The 18,621-nt window shown below is 36.6% G+C and overlaps 3 protein-coding genes across 4 annotated transcripts in view; 2 read left to right on the forward strand and 1 right to left on the reverse strand.

The window, feature by feature from the left end:
* Nucleotides 1-10,803, forward strand: part of LOC108746089 — a 26,491-nt gene extending 15,688 nt beyond the window's left edge. The window contains exons 2-8 of the mRNA XM_018482626.1: nt 2,246-2,742; nt 3,002-5,834; nt 6,171-6,291; nt 6,401-8,470; nt 8,880-9,066; nt 9,148-9,396; nt 9,487-10,803. Coding sequence (XP_018338128.1) covers nt 2,246-2,742; nt 3,002-5,834; nt 6,171-6,291; nt 6,401-8,470; nt 8,880-9,066; nt 9,148-9,396; nt 9,487-10,062 — 6,533 coding nt within the window. The 3' untranslated portion in view covers nt 10,063-10,803. The remainder of the gene's footprint in view (nt 1-2,245; nt 2,743-3,001; nt 5,835-6,170; nt 6,292-6,400; nt 8,471-8,879; nt 9,067-9,147; nt 9,397-9,486) is intronic.
* A 4,659-nt stretch (nt 10,804-15,462) lies between these two features.
* Nucleotides 15,463-16,298, reverse strand: LOC108746090 (DNA-directed RNA polymerases I, II, and III subunit RPABC4). Of its 2 annotated transcripts, XM_018482628.1 has the most exons (3): nt 16,094-16,282; nt 15,670-15,762; nt 15,463-15,557 (listed from the first exon to the last, which is right to left on the reverse strand). In XM_018482628.1, exons 1-3 carry the CDS (start codon nt 16,149-16,151, stop codon nt 15,535-15,537), a joined length of 174 nt encoding a protein of 57 aa, XP_018338130.1. In that variant the 5' UTR covers nt 16,152-16,282; the 3' UTR covers nt 15,463-15,534. The 2 variants fall into 2 exon arrangements, with proteins under 2 accessions (XP_018338130.1, XP_018338129.1); XM_018482627.1 differs by lacking the exon at nt 15,463-15,557 and having other exon boundaries at nt 15,596-15,762; nt 16,094-16,298.
* Nucleotides 16,299-17,093: 795 nt separating this feature from the next.
* Nucleotides 17,094-17,723, forward strand: LOC108746013 (DNA-directed RNA polymerases I, II, and III subunit RPABC4-like). The gene is made up of 3 exons (XM_018482483.1): nt 17,094-17,148; nt 17,461-17,556; nt 17,669-17,723. The coding sequence occupies exons 1-3, from the start codon at nt 17,094-17,096 to the stop codon at nt 17,689-17,691; spliced, it is 174 nt and encodes a 57-aa protein (XP_018337985.1). The 3' UTR covers nt 17,692-17,723.
* The last annotated feature ends 898 nt before the right edge of the window (nt 17,724-18,621 follow it).

Genomic DNA, 18,621 nt, shown 5'->3' on the forward strand with positions numbered 1-18,621 from the left:
TTAATGAGAAAATTTACAAAGAAAAAAAAATCAAATTTTTAATAATAATATTTAATGTCTTGAGTAGATATCAAGCTAATTAATTATTTTAGTAATTACACTTCAATTACATTACATTATCTAATTTGAATATTTCATAGAATGAATATAAATTAATTTCGAAATATCTTTATATAACTACGATACATACTAATGATATCAGACTAATGACTGTATCAAATTCAAATTGTAATGAAGTGTCCACTGAATGCGACATTTAGACTATCGACCTACATACGTCGATCGATCGCATAATTATTGCATCGAGAAGAAGAGATAAATATGCCGAGAGACTATGATTCTATATAATACCACGCTAAATAATTCGTCGTCGATCAGTCGCGCCGGTGAGCAAACACGGAAGGGAAAACTCAGTCGCTTATAAACGAAAATGCAAGCGCAGAGAAGTCTCGCTCGTTCACGTAAACGAACTGTTGTGTATGTGTGTGTGTGTGTGTGTGTGAACTGTTGAACCCGTCCTAAACCCTTCCGTTTTCGCATCGTCACATTGCTGTATAATTTCGCGGAGATGACCTGTCGCGCCTTGAATATTGAACATGCAGATAAATTGCGTTGAAATCTATTTCCGCTTAAAACGTTGCAGATTTTATTGAACGATGTTAATATATAAATATTGTTGAACTTATTTAACGACATAAAATTTAATTTATACATCAGAAATATTTGTTAGAATTTTATCAGAATTAAAAAGTGCTACTTATAAAAAATACTATGATTATCTAGCTAGCGGACGTTGAAACTACAATGTACCCTGTGATGTGTACGTGCTACGTGCTAAAAGAAAAGTTAATCTCACAAAGGATGCCTTAAAATAACGCGTATTTAAAAGCGTGTCTACACCATTAGAGCGGAATCTAATAGAATTGGCGTACCCGCGAGATACGTAATCGAATTTCCTAATTGAATTATTTGCGGAGTTCTTATGTGACCGCCGGTATTTTCCCTGTATGTATCATTTTAGATTAACTATTTTTTCGCTGCGAAGAGAAATATCTATTGATTATTATTAGCGATTATTCACGGCCAAGTATTTTCCCAATCGCGAAAGTGTACTGCGAAATATCTGTCAGTTACTTTCCTTGTGCAGAATATATATATGATAAATTTTACATACATATAGACTTCATTTTAATTTAATAAAATTATATATATATATGTATATAAAATTGGTATATATATATATATATATATGTGTGTGTGTGTGTATATTTGTTATATTTTTAAGATAAAAACGTAAAATTAATTAATACGAAAGTAAATGCGCTATCAACGTGCCTACATGAAAACAGAATGCACCACAGGATATAAATATATCCAATATATTATATTTTTTACAATTACATATTATATTTTTACATACAATTTTGTGCAATTACGGATATGATAATGATGGGCAATATCTAAAAATCGAGATAGCTAGGTAACGTTTTTTTATGTAATTTTAACGTTCTATTACATTTGATGTCTCGGTCGTGATTCGACGCAATTATTCGTAGCAAATTAATTCTTACAACTTTTGTGCGTCACGTAATTGTTGGTGCTACGTAATCGATGGAATAATATAACGCATACCAAACGACTGTCAGTATTTTCTCATCTCACCAAGAGTGCATTAACGCCTTTGTATTTATGGAAACGTCATAAGGCAATTGACACAGTGGACTAGAATTTTCCAATCGGCGTCATCGTGATACTTTACTTGGCGTGACCTCGAACACTTTCCTTATGTACGATCGTCGTCGCACGCGTGTCACACGAACGATTCCGTCGTCATCGTAAATTCGATGCATTATTAGTGTCGTTACGTAAGGTCACTTTGCACGTAATCAAAAATTTACTCGATGTCTATTACCTCGGGGCTTTTTATGCTTGTTTTTTCCCAACGTCAACAGTCACACTATAGCATCCTGTCACTATAGAGATAATCAACAATTAAAATCGGATTAATCGACGCCATGCGCGTTCTCTTCATGGAATAGTCTCAACGATTCGCGCAGAATATTGAAAATTCCTCGTGAATCACCCTCCCCTCTCAACACGAAACATCGTGTACGACGACATTCATTCTCGCATCTGAGTCACCTGAGAACCCACCCGTTCGCCGCGCATGATCTCGCCTTTTCTTTTTCTTCCGACTTTGGCAGTCGGCAGTGATTAATAATACCTGGTGTTGCACTGTTTGCAGAGACCCATACTGTGGCGATGACAGACCCACAGCTGACCAATAATAATAACAACAATAACAACAACAACAACAACAACGATGGCGAGCCAAAGTATCTACACAAGAAATTCAAGAAGATGGCGACGACCGAAGTTGCGCCGAAAGTCGTCGAGAAGGAGGGCACGGCAAACAACGTCGTTTCTGACGAGGCACCAAAACGAAAGGACGACAATAAGGACGGCAAGGAGTCATCGAAGGAACTCGGCAACAAACTCGAACCTTCCCCGGAGTCGGCAGGGGGAGTCGAGCCCACCGCTGAGTCTCGAAAGAGCTACGCGTGTCCTTTCTGCCCGATGACGTGGACCAAGCCGAGTGTCCTTCAAAAGCACATCAGGGCGCACACAAACGAACGACCGTATCCGTGCGCGCCATGTGGAATTTCCTTCAAGACCAAATCAAATCTGTACAAGCACTGCAGGTCGCGCTCTCATGCACACAAGATGGAGAAAGGAGAGAAGGTACTCTATTGATTAAATTAGTAAAATCTAAATAATTTAGTCGGACTCTCTCTTTCTCTCTCTTTGACAAAATCTTAATATTACATAAAAGAAGTAACGACGTAGTTGCCGATTAATACAGACGAATTTAATCTTTAATAAGACATTTGCAACTTTCTTATGTTAAATAAATATCGTTTAGTTCACTCATTAGGCAATTCAGTATTATAAGTTTCGATGTTTAATTAACATGCGGCAATCTATAACATTTTTTTCGCAGGTATCCGAGGATTCCGACATAAGTCTGTCGGATAGCGCCAGTAATGGTACTGGTACACCACCGCCGCCGCCAGCTTCGACGCCTACAACGGCAACCTCGACAGTATCCACTGCTGTGGTAAAGACCGTGAAAACCGGCAAGATTTACAAGCCAAAGTTTCAAGCCCGAACAGCATTGCAGTGCGTGAACAGTGACACCGAAACGTCTTCCTTATCGCCCGGTTCTTCTAACAGTTCCTGCTTGTCTTCCTCCACAAATACTTCCACTTCCAATTCTGTTAAACCTAAGGCGGAGCAGCTACAGGAGCATATCGACAAGATTATTACAGACAATCAGGCAATCGTCGACGCAGTGGATCCATGTCTGCACAAACTAATGCATCGCCAACATAGCCTAGTCGAGACAAAGCAATCATTTGAACAGCAGCCGTTAAACTTGTCTTCCGCGGAGGAGATCTTGAACAACAGAAAGCGTTGTTACAGCGACAGTTGTGCTCAGGAAGCGAAAGATGAGCTTCCGGATAGCTCAATCATCAAGGATCTCCTTTTGAAAACTCGCGGTTCTATGAATGGACCAGTACCGGAGACTGTCGTAGAAAATTTTGTCTGTCCCACTTGTAACATCCCCTATACTAGCATAGATAATTTAGAGGCTCACCGCAGATATTACTGTAAAGGTTTTGACAATTCTCGAAAAGGAACCGATTATCACGCAGACTTAGAAAAACGAGATTCTGATTTCGATGTAAAATCTGCTGATTATTATAGCACCTTGCAACCGTTACCCTCGCCGGGTCCTCTACTAGGTAACACCAGACTAGTCGACGCGTATGCTCCACCTGCCAAGAAGCAGAGAACGGAAACTGTGCCGACCAGTTTAAGATCGCTGGAGGAGCTGAGCAAGTACCCGCGTCCAAACTCGCTGCAGATGTTCGGTGGTGAAGTGAGGATCCTCGACAACACGGGCGAAGTAACGAAAACGATGAGGATCGAGCCACGACAGACAAATTCGCCCACGAACGAGCACGTTGTCAATAGCAAGTGCATGAACTCGGAGACGGCGTCGATAGTGGTAAAATCGGGACTTCATTCTGGTGGTACTATGATGCATAAACCGCCGGAAACATCAGCTAGCACGTCCAATTCCTCCATATCTCTACCCAACGCACCGAAGATATTGGCGCCCATTATACCAAACATATCAACCCCGAATATAGCGCCTACCATGTCCTGTTACGACTACTTGGAGTCGCACCTCAACCCGCTGACGAGCATCACTGCCTACAATCCGTTGACTTTGCCGCAAGCTGGTATCACAAGTATCCTCCATGGCGGAAAGGTGATACCTTATGTACCTGGTATGCCCGGACCACATACTCTGACCGGTACGCCGACTATAGACATATCTCCGAGTATAACGGCTGGCGAAGCCGGTTATAAAGTGATACCAGGTCTACCGGGCCTACACATGATACCTCAGCCACTCGACCTGGCTAGTTCAGTGAAGGTACAGCCCAGTACGGTGCCTGGTATGCCCAGTCCGTTGTCTGGACATGTTCCTTCCTTGCTAGATCAGCCTCTGGATTTGGCTAGTCCGGCGAAGGAGTCGATGAAGATCAGTTTCAAGACACCTAATGGCGATGGTCTGAAGAGCGGTTTGACAAGTCCCAAAGTTCCTAACGTCAAGGTCGAAACTTCGACAGACAAGTATCGCACGAGGATGCCGTCAACTCTCACCAGTGGAGAGACCGGCAAAGCAGAGCTCGATCGTCATATCAAAAATAATACGGCCATAAAGTACAGGAGTATAGAGAGTCCGCGAGAGAGGAAGGATTTTACGTACGACAAGAGTCCAAAGTTGGACAAGACTTTTAGTTATCCAAATGGCGTGGATCCCACAATTTCTACGAATTCTTACAACAAGATGAGATATTCGCCCAAGACCGTTGTGAATTCGGAAAACAAGAAGAGATCATCGAATTGGGGTGTCAGTGAAGTTGATGCTGGTAGAGCACTCCCGGTAGATACGCACACTGCAATCTCTAAGTTAGACCTACCTGTTCACGAGAACGGTCGATTAAAAAATAGTGTCTCTTCGGATACACGTGGATGGATTAAAGCCGCGGACGGATACGGCGCATTCAACGGTGCTAAGATAAAGGCCGACAACGCGTCATCGGTAATACTTGTAAACTTAGATTCTTCCAAGACAGAAGTGCCAACGAAAACTTCCGTAGAATTAATTGTTAAGGACAAACAACCCGAGGCCAAATCGCCGAAGAGCGGCGACATCGTTAAAGAAACAACTAATGCTAATAAGTTCTTGAGACCCACGTCTCTACCATTGAAACCTGGCACGTTTACGCCGAAGAAGCATCACGGGATCACGCCTACGGCGAACACACTTCCTCTCATCAGTCCGGAGACTCCGCGACCCAAGAAGTCGTATGGACAACTATATCTAAATGGGCATGCTTACACATATCTAGGTCTTAAATGTTCCACCAGGGTGTTTTATTGTACCTTGAATCGACCGCAGCCAATGTATGTCACACAACAGCACGGTCTGTCGATGTACTCCAATTGGAAAATATGCAAGGAGGCACCACCAGATGTGGACATGGCACACTACGATTCTCGACATAGACCTCTCAATTATACGACCGCTTGGAAGAAACAAGAGGCTATTTTAACGCACTCTTCGCAAAGACCAACCACTCCCACCAGTCCGGATAGCGGATTGGAGAGTGATATGCAGGAGAAGACGAAAAGGGTGAAGATATTTGATGGAGGTTTTGAGAGTAACGAAGATTACACCTATGTGCGCGGAAGAGGTGAGAAATGTTTAAATGTTACATTTTTTTAAATAAAACAAAATTTGTTAATCTCCAAATTTTTTTAACGTTCTTATTCTAAAATTAAAATATTATTTTATTTTATTTTATTTTATTTTATAATAAAATATAATTTAATTTATATTAATGAAAAATGTAAAAAAGCCCATTAGAGCCTACATCAGCTGTTCAGATGCTCTTTTTACATATTTGTTGATTTATATTATAATACAATCTATTAATTTAATTTATTTCAATTTTTATTAATAAGACTTTACAGCTATAATCTTAATATTGTAAAAATTAAATCTTCAATTATTTCATATATTACTTAAGGACGAGGACGTTATGTCTGCGAAGAATGTGGTATTCGTTGTAAAAAACCATCTATGTTGAAGAAACATATCAGAACACATACGGATGTTAGACCGTATACTTGCAAGCATTGTACCTTTAGGTAAGTTGATGTTCTCACAGCAAGTGAGCTATCATTTATATTTCTAACTTTATTTATAACATTTATTTATAACAACCTACCTAACGGAATTATAATTTTTTTGCGACAGTTTCAAAACAAAGGGTAATCTCACGAAACACATGAAGTCCAAGGCTCACTACAAAAAGTGTGTGGAATTGGGCGTAGTACCAGTTCCTACAACTGTCTGCGACGAAAATATCGACAAGGAGGCTATCGCGCGATTAGCTGCTGGTGGCGGTAACACGGAAGAATCCTCAGAGGAGGAGGAAGAAAGTGACGGAGAAGAAAGCGAAGAATCGGGCAGCGAGGAACAAGAAGCAGCACAAAGTCTACTCAGTCTTTCACAACGTAACACGTCGAATAGATTGCCGGGCTTGTTGCCATCTGGTAGACCTACAACGTATCCATATACGCTAACTTTACCGACGACTTCCACGGTGAGCATCGCGTCCACTACCGCGACTACGTCTACCGTCAGTCAAAGTGTTACCACGCAAGAAACAACTTTGATTCAAAATGAATTGTCGCATCGTTATTATTTCCCATCAAATCGAAATACGACAGAAGAAACGAGGATCAGTGTCATCCAATCGTCAAAGAAAGATGATTCTGACTTTGAGATCGAGGAAATCACCGAAGTCACGGAGTCACGGAATCATCAGCTGTCGCAGCCCATGGATCTCACGACGAAGCAGACCACTCAGGTGTTGTCCTCGCCAGTCCCGCGAAGGGTTAGACACGCGGACATTCTGACACCCGTTTCGGAGCCGATCTTATTGCAGACGATAGTCCAGACGATGGAACGGCTGCCTATACAGGGTAGAGAATGGAAACCGGATGCGGAGGGCCACATGTTGCAGGCCTACCTCACGGAGAGACATGTGATGGACAGCAAAATTAAGCAGCAGTATCGCGTGGGAAATACCAAGGACAATAAGCAGATACAGGAAAGAGATGTTTACCTACGTCATCAGGATCAAAATAGGTCCAGGCACATAGATTCCAACGGTATTCCGACGGTGACGTATACCGATCCTAGCAAGATGCAGCATACCGTTATGGAATCTAGGATTAAACCAATGAAGCATACCAGTGACGACATTAAGATGGAAATTAGGGAGAAGATTTATCAGAACAATATGGCAATGGAAAGACGAACATTCGATTACGAGGCTATTCACAAGAATAAAGAACAGACTAATCGTATGGTTTCTGATCGTGAAAATTTTGAGCTTGGTCTAACTAACGGTCCCGCTAGCACAAGACCAAGTATTGAGTATGGTCTAACCATGATCAGAAACAATAGTTCGATCGAGAGACCGAACTGTTCTATTGTACCTGTTCACAACACATCCAGTATTGATTGTCATTCACCGAAATCTTTAAATGTGGACGTCAATAACCGACCACAATTGATGCAACATACGAACGACATTGACAGAAATTCCATGTTCAACGCGATGAAAATGGTGAGTGAAATGGAAAGACCTAGGGAATGCCATCCTGTTGGTCAGGAAGTAAGATCTGCTAACCACGAGATGAGAACCGCGACTAACGATATTCGAATGCAGAATCATAGTCCACGAAATCTCGATCTAAGGCCACCTAGTAGAGAGATCAGAACGCCCGTTCAGGAGTACAGAACACAGAATCAGGAATTGAGGCTACCGAGTCAACAGGAGTACAAGATACGCGGTCAAGAGATGAGACCGCCTAGCCGTGAGTACAAACCTTCGTTCGTCCACGATATGCAAGTTATCCAGGAGCTTATGCCATCGGCAAACATGGAAATCCGACAAGCAAATCCAGATAATAGACCGCCGAGCCGTGATATGAGAGCTCTCGCGGAATACAGAACGCATGCGCAAGATCCACGTATCAATTACGAAATATTACAGCCTATACACGAACCATCCAAGTCACAAAACATAGACGCGAGAAGCACGTCACCGCAAAAAGTACGAATTCTTTATTACGATACGAAACACACTGCAGACATGGCTAAACAGAATGCATTAGATAGCATGAAACACGCGGTAGCCGGAAAAATAGTCGTCGGTGGGTCAGATTTTCAATCGCCTTCATCAAACACAGTAAACGCGAAACCGCAAGCGGAATTTCTACAACCGTCGAGTGGACCCGCGCCTAACTATGTCAGGTAGGAAAATATTTTCAATTATTTTCTCTTACTATTTATTGACGCATAATGCAAATAATATTATTTAATGTTGCGTTAGAAATACATATTAAAGTATACTAATTTAATATGTACCTCTAACACAACATAGAATAATACATGAAAAAATAAGCTGAAAATATACAATAAAATTTTTCCATATAATGCTTTATTTTTGAGAAAATCGACTTTAAATATTTACCGGGTACGTGTGCACTTAACTATGTCTATATTCAACAGTCTTGTTATTGATGCTCGTTTGTATTTATAAATTTCGATGTCACAAATTGAAATGTCACTGTATATAATATATATTATAATAATATTCAAATTTTAGAATTATCAAAATAATATTAATTGTAAAAGCTGAAATTATGAAATATGATTACAGTGTCACAGAAGATGGTAGGAGTGTATGTGGGATTTGTAATAAGGTGTTCAGTAAACCTAGTCAGTTACGGTTGCACCTCAACATTCATTATTTTGAGCGGCCATACAAATGCGAAAACTGTGCAGTTTCCTTCCGGACTAAAGGCCACTTGACGAAACATGAAAGATCCGTTTCCCATCACAATAAGGTAAACGACGACTCAACTTTATTTCCATCGAGCAACGTTATATCTTTTAGCACAAGTGTACGAGTACTGTTATTGTATTAGGTCAGTATGACTTCTACGTTTGGTGCAGCGACTACTAGCAATCCCAGACCTTTCAAATGTACAGATTGTAAGGTAGCATTCAGAATACATGGACATTTGGCCAAGCATCTTCGCAGCAAGATGCATATCATGAAATTAGAATGCTTGGGCAAACTGCCATTTGGAACATATGCAGAGATGGAAAGGTCTGGCATCAACTTGAATGATATCGATACTACAGACTGTGATAATAGTCTTAATAGTCTGCAGGTTCGTACCAATGAAATCATAATTACGCGTGGTTTTTAAATTTAATAAAGAAACATCACGATAAAATGAACTTTTTTTTATCCTCGACAGATGTTGGCTCAAAGATTAGGTGAAAAGGATCCGGCGAAAATCGCACAATGGGACTCGGAAACTCTGCCCGGACCCGTCGTGAGTGGCAGTGAGACTTCGTCAGATGAGGGTGAGCCTATACAACCGCAGCACGCACTTCATGCAACATATGTGAAAGCGACAACGGACGCAGACATTTCTCGACCATATCATATGTCAATCGTCCCCGAGAAGCCGAAAGCCATTAATGACGTTCGCCTCCGCAGTCCTCAGTTCAATCAGCATAGACGTGATTACTCCGTTAAAGAGCAACGACCAATTCCGGCGGTCGTTCTGGAAGACGCAAGACCGGAGGACAGTTTACAATCGCCAACTACAGGTTACAAGTGCCAACTTTGCCCCGTATCTATGCGTACTGTAAATGAGATACATGTACACTGTTTTGTTGAACATAATATTAAGACGGATTCTAGTACAAATATTCATGGAGATAGAAGTGCGGGTAAATGTAGGGAAAAAGAGAATACTCAAAAAAGAATTATCGAGGAATCCGTAGTGAAGGAAGATCACAAAAGACAAAGGATAGAGGATACATAGTGCCAAAACAATATAGCGTGGTAAAAGAATTTTTCGAGTGGTGTTTGCCATACTACTTAGAGAAATCGTGGTTATAATAATGTATCATATATGGAATGCATCACAGAGATATCCTAATGAAAAAGTCTCGGTCGTCTTAAAAAACTATTTTAATAGGTTATACTATTAATGATGTTTACATTTGACGAAACGTGTCTTGAAAATTAATGTTGCAAAAATTTAAACAAAGCGTTCTTAAAAAGCTGCATGCAAATACAAAATAATTTTACGTTGTTGAAATATTTCGCAAATTTCTGAGGACTAACATAAAAAATATGAACCTGGAATATATTATTGCATGTGTGACTATGCAATGAAATACACACATATTAAGTTCACTGACGACGACGATAAATACGCTATCTCGAGCACGTTTCTTTTATCACATCATTTCTAACATTGTCTGTTTATATTACAAACGGATATAATTTGACTTGTATAGTCCTCTTTAAAAGCTTTTAAACCTTTTCTTTCGAAATTAGCATGTATAACGCATAAAGTGCAGAAAAAAAGAAACACAATTCGAGCATCTGATATGGTTATAATATTTATATACGATAGTGTTTCTCGTAGTAAATGAGGTGCAATGGACTGGTATGTGATTCTATATTTAAAGTATAAATGCGTTACTTTCGACATATTGAAGAGTATTCTAATATTACAATTTAATATTATACTTTAAATTGGTTTATAAAACTTATACACGCATACATATATGCATATAAATACATATATATGTATATACATATATGTGTATATATGTATATTTGTTCAATATTAGAATATAACAATTATGAGAATTATTGTTGACATAAGAGAAAATGTGTTTGTATATATTTATGTAAAATATAATAAGAAATCATGTTAGTTTCTATAATAGTTTTAAGAAATCAAGAAGTATCGGTTGCTCAGATTACTTGTAAATTTAAGCGCTTTTAATTCACACAGTAGATTCTTTAGTTTTCCTAAAAGTTTTCTTAAAAGATTTTCTTGTAAGCAAGAAACAAGTGATGAGCGTCTTAATAAGTTTGATTTTATCTCAAACATTGTTGAATATTTAGTTATTTCGGTATTTTGATATTACTAATTATTTTTTAAATCTTGATTGAGTACATTTGTTATAGTCTGAGGGACCGATTCACTGATTCTGTTTAAGATATAATTATGCCTCTTGTTTTCTCGCTGCAGTTCTATTAAATTACCCACAGCGAAAATTGTCCAAGACGAGAAAAATCATATGAATTTTTCTCGCATTATTGAAATGTCTTTTATCACAATCTACATGTTTTATCAAACAAGTAAAAGCCTCTAAAAAAAATTAATTTTTACACGAAAAATAGTTTTACATGATTTCTCGCTGGTGGCCTTATAATACGACTGCAGTGAGCAACTTGAAGAGGCCATACACCTTCCACAAGCGACAGCTACCGTATCTCATAATTAACTGTCTATCTATTCTACGCGCAGTTTTAATATCTCACTCAAGCACGAGAATGTCTTTCCTATTCCGCATAATCAGACTCCGGTTATCACGGTTTGTACCTAATACGTGTGCTTGAGCCAGGATAAAAAGAATAATAACGATAAACGTAGAACGAGACGACCGCCCAGGTATACAATGAGGTCCAGTCCGAGTGATGTTCACGACTAAATGATATCAGTGTAGCGTAGTCTAACATAGCATTTTTTTGGATATATATCTACTGTCTGTAATTCTGTCGACTCCAACCGTAACCGCGTTAACTACGTATGAGCTTCCAGGATGTGTACACAGCGTGTTGCGTGCACGCACCCCGAAATGCCAAGCCAACACAATTTGCGTTTGAAAAGATTTGTTGAGAGAAACGATACGCTTTTCGAAGTCGACTTCGGAAATGTCTGGGAAGAAACGTTATATGTATATAGGGACATATTTTATATATAATTGTATATCAAATATGCCAATTTGTTTCTATAATTATATATAATTAAATACATATATGAAACATTTTTTCCCGGATGACGATCCTTCCACGCGCGAAACGCGATATTTTCCAAAATTATACACGTGTAAGGCACATCTACGTATATACATATTATATACTCTTTCTCTTTCTCTCGGCTATTTGCATGCGTACTTATATGTGATTTCGAAGGAATGTACTTTTTCCAAATTGTAGATTCATATTGCGATATATACATACATATATATATTTTCGAAACGTTGTCGTCCGTAGAAGTATATCACTTCGGTATATTTTCCCGGCGTGCACGTAGCGAGCGTGTCGTAAAATACATATCAGATTCGCTGTATTCCCGATATATTAATCGGGAGACGGCGGACGACTGTGCGTCTCTCGTCGTTTGAAATCCAAATATGGCGCAGTACAAGTTAGGTTTACTCACCGGGTCTTGTGCCCGTGGCGATGATAGACACTTCGACGACTCCTCGGAAACAGCCTCGGAAATGCACGTTCGTAACTGTGGATGATAAGAATCACGTTCGCGTACCCCGTCCACCGCCGAAGACGCGATTATACGCGGGAAACTCGATTCGCGACGCGGGAAACTTTGAGCTCGCGGGAGTTACGGCCGTAACGGACGCGGCGCGAATGCACACTGAAGGTAGCCGCGATTCAAATCTTCGAGCGCTAACGAGCGTTCCGAAAGGCACGCTTCCTATAATAAATAATGCCCGTTTTTACGAATGCGTAGTTTAACTTTAATTTTGTTTTAACTCACTTTTTATCTTTTTCTAGTTCTAAAAAAAGGATCAAGCGTGAGTTAAATCGAGATTAAAGTTAAATAACATTGGCAAAAGTGCATAAAACGTTTCGTTTAAACGGCTTCGCGCTTTGATTTCGAAACGTATTACTCGCGAACTGAGAAAACTTCTTCATTCGTTACGAGCAATCGCTGTTGCATGATCAACTGATCAAATTTGGATATACGTTGAAAGAAGATAAAATATCACGAAGTGATTTTGAAACATAGCTATTAAATGCAGGGGAGATCAGTTGATCAGTTTGAAATTAGAACATATTCAAGTAGAACATAAAAGGTTCGCGTTGCTTGCACTTAATCGGTCTGTTTTTTATTGCTGCACTTTCTGAACTAGCACACACAGTGCAATAAGTTCAGAGTGCAGCAAATAACAGAAAACCTAATATCTTCTTTTTCTGTCTCTCTTCAACATCTGATTATACTTTCTACACTGAAATTTACTCTAAAAATTTGATGCCCATTTCCAATGTGGATTAACTTTAATCTCGATTCAACTTACCCTTCATCTTTTTCTAATTCTTTTTTAAGAATTAGAAAAAGAATTGAAAGAATAAAAGTTAGTTGAAATGAGAAATGATAAAATTAAACTACATTTGTAAAAACGGGCATTAAAGAGTATTTGCTTCGTTTTAAATGCAAACATTTTTAAGGATTTCAAGCAACTCGAACAAATCTAAAGTCATAGTGACATCAAAATGGCTCCAAAATTATTAAAAATCATTTATTCTACACAACATTTTTATCCAAGAGATGTTCCATTTTTAGGATTTTCGATGCATTTTAACGTTAAAATGACATTAGTGTGACTTGTTCTGCTTGGGTAATTTCGAATTGAAACGATCTTTTGACAGTTATTTTTGTTTCAAACATCGAATTTTGTTGTAAAACGAGAGAGCTGCTTCGATGACAAAGCGATAAATTCATGAACTTTTCTAAATAACTAGCGGAAAAATATAATGAGATGCGTTTGATCATAGATATATACATACATCGCTCGTCTAATTTAAGGAGCCCACTTAGAAGGACAATTCTAATTATGATCGTTAGACGTACGCACAGTTTAAATTATGGGCGATTACCGGATACACACACACAATACATACGATTAACAATAATTTTCATGTCTAAATGTGCTGTCGATGTTTCTTCTAGTTTGAGATAAAAATCGAGTTCGCACTGAACGATCGATAATATTCTATCATTATCTTCCCATTTCGGAACAGATTCGACTGTGCAATTTTTCACGAGCGTGCGATTAATCCCTTTTAATTGTATCTTTCTTTATTCTCGCATATTATTTTATATATATATATATATATATACGGTGTGTGTGTTATATATATATATAAAACACACACACACACACACACACATATACTGTACAGTCTAATAATTCGGGTAAATGTTTGTTAAGACGATTCGATATACTTTTACAATATTTACGACATTCGATTAAGTAGTCTGTATTGTGATAAGTGCGGAAAGAACCATGTGGCGAATATCCTGATTAATATCCTAAAGTAAAAGTACAAGCGTATCTGACAAAAAAAAAGAAAGAAGCAGAGACATATTTATTTTGTTGACAGCCGCGCGTCTACGATTTTCACAAAAAACGGTTGGCTTGGCTTGGCTTCTTCCAGACTCAGTATTAGATTTTGCGGACAATGAATGGGAATAGAAAGAAAAGATCGAGCTTGTACGAGTTTCTAGATGGTTTTACACCGATTTACATTTTACGGAGATAAAAGTCGACCACCTGGTCGCCCGAATTTTTGCGGTGTTTCCGTAGAAAAAAAAAGACTCCGCTCCGCTCCATATCTTTATGGATAATTTAAATTTTGTATACGCGCAGCGTGCGAACGGTGACACTTACAAACACCTGGCGATATAGTATTTTATATGTATTATAGGATCTTTAAGATTTTATAAATGTTTTTTCATGGGAGAGAGAGAAAAAGAGAGAGAGAGAGAGAAAGAGACGGGTAAAGAATATATCCCGTCTCTTTGTACTCGCAACAAATATGTTGTGTGCTTTTACGAGCTCCAGTTGCGTCGACAAACCATCTCTAGTTCAAGAACGACTTTGTCGTGAGACCTTTCGATTAAAATCATACTGTATATCAAGCGTTTACGCTCATATACATGTATATATCAGACAATGGGACCGGAGTGAAAATTTTATAAGCGTATACTTGAGAAAGAGTGACAATGGGATTTATGGTAATAACGCCTTGTTTTGCCAGTGTCACCGTCATTTCTCTTCCTCTGTGAATTCTGTTGAATTATATTGATGAGAATGTAATTTTTATTTATTGTAAATAAAAGGAACATTGCTTAAAACATTTTGTATATTATATAGTCTGAATCAATACGCATGAAACAAATTCTATTAGATGAAATGTCCATCAGGTCCAGGGATTCTAAAAAAATTGCAAATTGTACGAAGAGATTCGTGATAATACACGAACGCGTTCTTATACGATAATCTTGCAGGAACGATAGCATAGCTTTGGGAGCAGGAAATAATGTAGGACAGGAATAAAGTTAATTTTTGGTAAAATACTGCATAATGTTTTATTAGACATTAAATAATCCTTATATGTGAAATAAATATTTTAACAGATGTAAATAAAAAATAGTGCTGCTCTCCATCATCTGCTGCTCAAGTATTTATCGTGCATCGAATACAACAACTGAAAACAAGATTATAGAATACGATTAAGAAAAATTTCTAGAAATTCAATTTTACTTGATTATATTTAAAAAATGTCAACTGTGTTACATCAAAAACATTAAAAAACATACGTCTTTTTGTACGCTTTTTGTACATGATTCTATATCCACATTCTCTGCATCGAATTGCATCTTTGGCACGAATCTCATTATCGTGATGACATTCTGAAATAATGAGTTAAAACTTAATTAACAATGTAAATTAGGTAAAAGAACGAAAATAGTTTTTCGTTACAATTTATTTTAATAACTACTACATATATCGTTATATTCGACAAAATTTCTCTACTTAGAAAGTTACTTTAAAATGCAATTTATCGAGTTCCATAAACAATTGATATAGTGTATCAGTACAATTGATTTATAAAATGTTAAAGTCTTAAAACTTTTTAAATAAACATATAAATGTGAATAATTTAATGAAAATTGGCAAGCAATGAATTAAGAGGTTTTTACTAAAATGTGAGGTTAGAAATAGTCACCAACATGTGCTTACCTCCACAAATGTATACCATAGCTTGTTTCGGGGTAGATTCAGATTTACCGCTCTCCATTTTAACACTGTGATGTGATATATAATAAACTAATTGATTTATAATAAACTATTTGGTTACAATAAATATTCGTTATCGTAGAGAATACACAAAGAGTTGTTGTCAATGAAATAGCAATACGACGCAATTGGAAAACCGACTTTGACTAGGATTGACTTACCGACTACCGATTAGAAACTTTTATTGTAACATCGTGCGCTCGCATAGATTTAAATAGTATTGTTCGTTTTGTCTCTCGGGAGCTGCTTGGGGTCACTTCGAACTTACCGTAACTTGAACTTACCGTACTTGAAATATAGGATTCACACTATGTCCGTCATACATCTAACATTCATTGTTACCAAGGCTCGGTAAAATAATTGATACGACTTATTTAAAATAAAAAATTTACAATAGGTTCCAGAAAATTATTTAAAATACAAAATCGATAAAAAAATTGATACAACTTATTTAAAACATTAAATAAGAAATAAGTCAGAGGAAGTTATTTAAAATAATAAATAGTAAATAAAGTTTTAATTTTTTCTTTATTTAAAATATATATTTTTAATAAATTTATTTGAAATAAGATCGAACCCTGATTGTTACGATGAATGTAGGACGTCATATGACGGATGTCGTGATAGTGTGAATCCTACATTTCAAGTACACTGAGTTCATTCGGAGCGATCCAAGCAGCTCCCGAGAGATAAAACGAACAATGCTAAAGATTCATGTCCTAGCTCTCTTAGGTTTCTTTCTGTCGCGGGCTCGTGATACTACAATAAAAGTTCCCAATCGACAGTCGGTAAGTCGGTACTAGTCAGTTAAAGTCGGTCTTCTAATTGCGTCATATTTAGTCATACTGCAATTTCATTGACAACAATACATTGTGTATTTTACGATAACGAAAATTTATTGTAATCAAAAAATCAATTTATTTATTATATCAACAGTGTTAAAATGAAATCCGATAAATCTGAATCTATCCCGAAACAAGCTATGATATACATTTGTAGATATAAGGACACGTATGTTGATAACTATTTCTAACTTCACATTTTAGTAAATAACCTTTTAATATTATTGCTTGCCAATTTTTATTAAATTATTCACATTTATGTTTATTTAAAAAGTTTTAAAACTTTAACATTTTATAAACTATATCAATTGTTTATGGAAATTGATAAATTGCATTTTAAAGCGCTTTCTAAGCAGAGAAATTTTGTCAAACATGAAATATGTAGTTATTAAGACAAATTATAACAAAAAACTATTTTCATTTTTTTACCTAATTTACATCATTAATCAAGTTTTTAACTCATTGTTTAAGAATGTTATCATAATAACGAGATTCGTATCAAAGATGCAATTCGATGCAGAGAATGTGGATATAGAATCATGTATGAGAAGCGTACAAAAAGACGTATGTTTTTTAATGTTTTTGATGTAACACAGTTGACAGTTTTTAAATATAATCAAGTAGAATCGAATTTCTAGAAATTTTTCTTAATCGTATTCCATAATCTTGCTTTCAGTAGTTGTATTCGATGCACGATAAATACTTGAGCAGCACATAATGGAGAGCAGCACTATTTTTTATTTACATCTGTTAAAATATTTATTTCACATATAAGGATTATTTAATTTTTAATAAAGTAACATGTTATTGCATAAGTTTACAATTGTGCGAACAAAGAAATCAATGTTCTTGTTATAAGTTCACACTTTGTTACATTATTCTGTTTAATGTCCCCTGCAAGTTTAATATTCTAAAATTTCTCTATTTTCTAACGTTAATCTTTAAAAATTCGATGAATCTATACAATTTGCCAGAAAATCAAACATACATAACTAAATTTATCCTAATCAGTTTTAATTTTTTTTATTTTAAGGAAACGGATGTATGCAATTCTATACATTTGTTCATACATTGTTATTAAATCCATGCATACATGTATTCAGATATGTATATAATATGTTAATAAAATTATCATACATCCGTTTTCCTAATAAAAATGTTGATTCATTACTCACCGAACCGATGCACAACAGTGAAGTTATATCTGCAATACCGGTACGACGATTCTGTAACAAATAAATTAAAATTCAAATTAAAACAGAGTAAACAAATAACTTATAATCATTACTTTAAAAAATAATTGCTATATAAACGCATGCAGTTTGCTGAAAAATAATTATGCAATTTTAAAAATATAATTTCTGTAAGCATCAAATTTTTGTACTCATTATTTAATTAGATATAAAACAATTGTATATTCTCTAAAATAATTATATATATTTTCTAAAATAATTAGAGCAAAATCACCGATATCGACATATCACTTTGTTTTTAGACAATATTTCTAAAACGAAACAAAGTACAAATAAAACTTTAAAAACATAAGTTTTCTCTATGTATATATACTCTAAAGATCTTCGCAATAAATAAATTCGTATAAAATTTAAATAAAGTATTATTTAAATTACT

This window comes from Trachymyrmex septentrionalis, unplaced genomic scaffold, assembly GCF_001594115.1.
Source record: "Trachymyrmex septentrionalis isolate Tsep2-gDNA-1 unplaced genomic scaffold, Tsep1.0 scaffold16, whole genome shotgun sequence".
Taxonomy (NCBI): domain Eukaryota; kingdom Metazoa; phylum Arthropoda; class Insecta; order Hymenoptera; family Formicidae; genus Trachymyrmex; species Trachymyrmex septentrionalis.